General features: G+C 65.6%; 1 protein-coding gene across 1 annotated transcript; it reads right to left on the bottom strand.

The window, feature by feature from the left end:
* Window positions 1-1,756: 1,756 nt before the first annotated feature.
* Window positions 1,757-3,587, bottom strand: IGF2 (insulin like growth factor 2). The gene is made up of 3 exons (NM_001171406.1): window positions 3,431-3,587; window positions 2,080-2,231; window positions 1,757-1,993 (listed from the first exon to the last, which is right to left on the bottom strand). The coding sequence occupies exons 1-3, from the start codon at window positions 3,585-3,587 to the stop codon at window positions 1,757-1,759; spliced, it is 546 nt and encodes a 181-aa protein (NP_001164877.1).
* Between the last annotated feature and the right edge of the window lie 648 nt (window positions 3,588-4,235).

Genomic DNA, 4,235 nt, shown 5'->3' with positions numbered 1-4,235 from the left:
AATGGCGGGGAGCAGGACGCGGTGGTGTGGCCGACGCTTGTTGCTTGTGTTCCTCTCGCTTTTGTCACTGCTCCCCTGTTACGGGGGAAGGGGTTAATTTGATGTTCGAGCGCAAAAAAGCTAAGGAGGAATCAAAAAAAAAAAAAAAAAAAAAAAAGGAAAACACTGCCCCAAGCAATAAAAGGGGGGAAATAGATCAATTGGCGTAGAATTTGGATCCCTGATTTCTCTGATTCTGCAGGCTTCCGCTCTCTCTCGACTGGTCCGACCGAAAACTCCCCGGGGCCACTCTCGACCCAAGCTCCCCCCACCCAGCCCCCACTGCCCCCCACCCACCCCTCCAATCCTCCAGACTTCCCACACTCCCCACCGTCCTGCCAGTTGCCCTGTGGGGGCCCCCAATTCTGAGGGTCCCCCCACCGGGAGACTGGGAGGACGGTCCCTCGGTGTGCCCGGGTCGGGGGATGGCCCCCGAGATCTTCCTCCCAGGAGCACACTTCGAGGTCAGGCTACTCGGCAGGCAGGTGGTACTCGCCTTTCAACTCATTTCCTCGCCCCGGCTGGCCAGCTAGGCCCTCGCTCGGGGGCTGTGGGGCTGGGGTGGGCTCTGCAGGTGACTGGGCAGCCCGAGCCTGGGACACACCCCCTGCAGGTGCATCCCAGGGAGATGGTTCACCCCACAGCTCTGGCCCCAGGCACAGTCCCTCCTCCAAGAGGTGGAGAGGACGTGGTCGGGGGAAGGCAGGGCAAAGACAGGCCCAGCGGACAGCGGAATGGGGACCGGGGCGGGGGGGGGACCTCAGACCACGAAACGGCTCCGAGCACCAGACGGACGCACCCAGGCCTGATCTACGGCTGCTCGCTGGAATCGCATGGGGTGTGTGTGAGTGTGAGTGAGTGTGAGGTGCGTGTGTGTGAGATGTGTGCACGCGTGTGTGGGAGCGCGTGCGTGTGCACGGGTACCTGTGTGGAGATGCGGATCTGAGAGCCTGGGCGCGGGCGTCTGAGCCGATGGTTTGCGTGGACGCCGGTTTTCGTGCGTGTCCCCCTCCGTGGGTCTCACTGGGTCCCTGCAGCTCCAGCTCCGTGGAGATCTCTCAAGGTGGCAAACTGGGCAGAGGACGAGTTGGGGCGGCTGCCAAGATGGGACGGCCAGCGGGTGCTGGCGGTGCGAGGAGGGAGACAGCGCGGCGGGGCCGCGCCTGCTGCTGAGCTTCTGGGTCCCCCCGTTTTCTCTTCTGGGTTCAGGGACCCAAGTCCAGGCCAATCGGACTCAAGACCCAGAGGGAAAGAGAAATTTGTGGGGGGGGGGGCGTGCCGAATTGTTATTTTGCCAATTGCTTTAATGCCAATTTACTTTTAGTGTTTACTCAGCCAATTGATTTTTTTTTTTCAATTTAAGGAAAAAGTTAATTAGCTTTTCGGGGTGTTTTCTAAGAAGCCAATCAGTTTTGAGGGGGCTGTTGCGTGGATGCGAGTAATTTAGGGGCTGATTGTTTTTGCTCTTTCTGATTCATGCCAGTAATTTTGGGGTCACCTGGGGGTGCACGCGTGTGGAAGGCGTGCTGGCGGCGAGGCCCGATGGTGGGGGCGCACAGGGAGTAGCCTGATGGGGGAGGCGGGGCATGGGGCCTAGGGGGAGGAACCCGAGACGAGAGCAGGTCAGAGAGAAGTCGGCAGGGACGGATGGCGGCGTCCGAGGGCCAGGAGGAGGTCACAGGTGATGGTACCGGCTGCAGAATCACCACAATTTGGCTCACTTCTGATTGCTGGAGGCCTCGGGAGAGGCAGCCCCGTGGGCAGCATCGCCTTCTGGCTGCAGGAACTGGGGCTGGTGATGCTTGGCTTCCCTGGAGACTTCGAGCTCCTTGGCCAGCAGGCGACCGCGGTGGGCAGGCAGGAGGGCAGGCAAACCTCTGCGCAGGCGCTGAGCCGACCGCTTCCCGGTGTCAAGCTGAAATAACTTGCCCACGGAGTAATCGGGGAGGCTGTCCTGCAGGGGGGAGGGGTGGTCACCAGGAGCCCCGGCCGCACGCCCCCACGCCCCCCGGCCTCGTCCCCGGCGTCCCCGGGCCTCACCGGAAGCACGGTCGTCAGAGAGTTGGACACGTCCCTCTCGGACTTGGCGGGGGTGGCACAGTAGGTCTCGAGGAGGGCCAGGTCGCAGCTGCGGAAGCAGCATTCCTCCACAATGCCACGGCTGCGGCGGTTCACACGGCTCGCCGGCCTGCCTGGAAGTCCCACAGGGCGGAGACAGAGCCAGCTTCAGCACCGGGCGCCCGCCCCGCCCCGCCCCGCCCCCCACCCGGGAAGGCCCCCGGCCAGGTCACCCTGCAGAGGCGAGGGAGAAGTGAGAACTCCAGAAAGGAGATGGACAGAGGAGGGGGGAGAGGGGCCAGCCCCGGTCTCTGGTGCCTCTTGGCCCCCAGCCTGAAAGCAGGCGCTCGCCCTGGGGTGCCACAGCAGGCGGTGGGAAGAAAGCGTGGCAGGGGGTGGGGGCTGAGTTGGGCCCAGCACGGGGACAGCGGGGTGGACTCGGCACTCTGACCCAGCACGACCTGGGAGCCCAGAGGGGCCCCACGCGTCCTGCAGCCAGGGAGGACAGAGAGGACAGGGCAGGAGAAGACAAGACGGGAGGGGAGGAGTGAGGAGACCATGAAGCCACTCTCTTCTCTTCTCCCGTCTTCCCCCTCTCCCCCACGGCACTGCACGCTCGCTCGGGTCCCAGGCTCCGCTGGAGGACAGTCGAGGTGGCTTCGCCAGGGGCAGGCGTGGGGGGGGGGCGGGAGAGGGCGCCCCGTCACGGGGTCCCGGCCGGCCGTGGGGAGGCCCGTGCAGGGCAGCTGCTCCCTGGTCTAGGGGCCTGCAGAGCCACGTCTGGTCCCCAGAGGAGGCAGGCGAGAGGGAGGCGGGGGGAGAGGCAGGACAGGCAGGACAGCGTCCAGCGGCAGGAGCACTTTTCAGAGAGAGGCCCTGAAATGCGGTCACAGCCCGTGAGCACATTTCCCGGGCGGGCGGACAGGTAGGAGCTGCAGAGGAAGAGGCCACACGGCCAGAGCCAGGGGGCGGCGCCAGCCCCCACCGCACCCCACCCCGGGCTGGTCCCCAGGCCCCGAGGTCAAGAGGGAAGCGAGAATGACAGTCAAGGCAACCCCCGCCGCACCTCCCCCCTCACCGCCCACCAAAAAAAAACCAATCGGATCCCCCACCCAGGGCACACGCGCCTTGTCAAAACAAGGCGGGCCCCACCCCCACCCCTGCGTCTGGGGGGCACCCTCCCCCCGCCCCCGCCCCCCCTGCGGGCCCCTCTGCGGGGGAGGCTGAGGAGCTGAGAGCCCGCAGCAGGTGTTCCGCAAGCCCAGGGCCCAGCCCAGAGCTCGGGCGGGAGCGTCCACCCCCACCCGCCCGGGGGCCCCTGCCAGCTACTCACTGAAGTAGAAGCCGCGGTCCCCACACACAAACTGGAGGGTGTCCACCAGCTCCCCGCCACACAGGGTCTCACTGGGGCGGTAAGCAGCAATGCAGCACAAGGCAAAGGCCAAGAAAGTGAGGAGCACCGGCATCGACTTCCCCATGGGCAGCCCCATTGGTACCTGCTGGAAGGTGGAAGGAGCCGGGTGAGCCGGGCGCCTGGAGAGCGAGAGGGCCCCTGCCTTCGGTGGTGGGGGTCAGCCACACCCACGCCACAGGGGCCAGTGCTGCACCTGGCCTGTCCTATGACATCACGGGGGTGGGGTGTCACCACTGGCAGGCACTGGCCAAGATGGCAGAGCCCCACCCCACCACGGAGTACCAGCATCCATAAGGACCAGTGCCCTTACCCTCCCCCAGCTGAGCAGGGGGCTCCAGGAGGACCACCAACACACACAGCCACGGGCAGGTCCTGCTGGGCCAACACCTCCTCCCCCCTGCCTCCCTCCCTGCCCCCACCGCGTTTTTTCCTTCTCTTTTACTGGACCCAAAGCTCTGACGGAGGTCCCCAGTGGCGAACACGGCAGCCCCACACAACGGCCCAGGCACCCCCAACACACACCAGAAACCAGAAGCACACCCGCCGGAGCCAGGGACCCTCAGAGTGCCTCCGTGACCACCGCCCACCTGCCCGCCCCGGCACCGCCGGCCGAGGGAGCACTGGACCCCAGGACACACCCCCTCCAGACACCGCATGGCTGCAGCGCCTGCTATGGCAAGGGTTAACCCTGGCTGCCTCGGGACTGGAGGCTGGGGACAGCACA

The sequence above is a fragment of the Oryctolagus cuniculus genome, chromosome 1 (genome assembly GCF_964237555.1).
Source record: "Oryctolagus cuniculus chromosome 1, mOryCun1.1, whole genome shotgun sequence".
NCBI lineage: Eukaryota > Metazoa > Chordata > Mammalia > Lagomorpha > Leporidae > Oryctolagus > Oryctolagus cuniculus.
The sequence above is the reverse complement of the archived record's forward strand: the minus strand, read 5'-3'. Positions and strand labels throughout refer to the sequence as shown.

What these genes read in the sequence shown, in the direction of transcription:
- IGF2 (NM_001171406.1), bottom strand. Translation starts at nt 3,587, where the DNA reads ATGGGGCTGCCCATGGGGAAGTCGATGCCGGTGCTCCTCACTTTCTTG. An exon ending in GGACCGCGGCTTCTACTTCA is followed by an intron (nt 2,232 to 3,430) that starts GTGAGTAGCTGG and finishes TGGGACTTCCAG; the next exon opens with GCAGGCCGGCGAGCCGTGTG. An exon ending in CTCTGACGACCGTGCTTCCG is followed by an intron (nt 1,994 to 2,079) that starts GTGAGGCCCGGG and finishes TCCCCCCTGCAG; the next exon opens with GACAGCCTCCCCGATTACTC.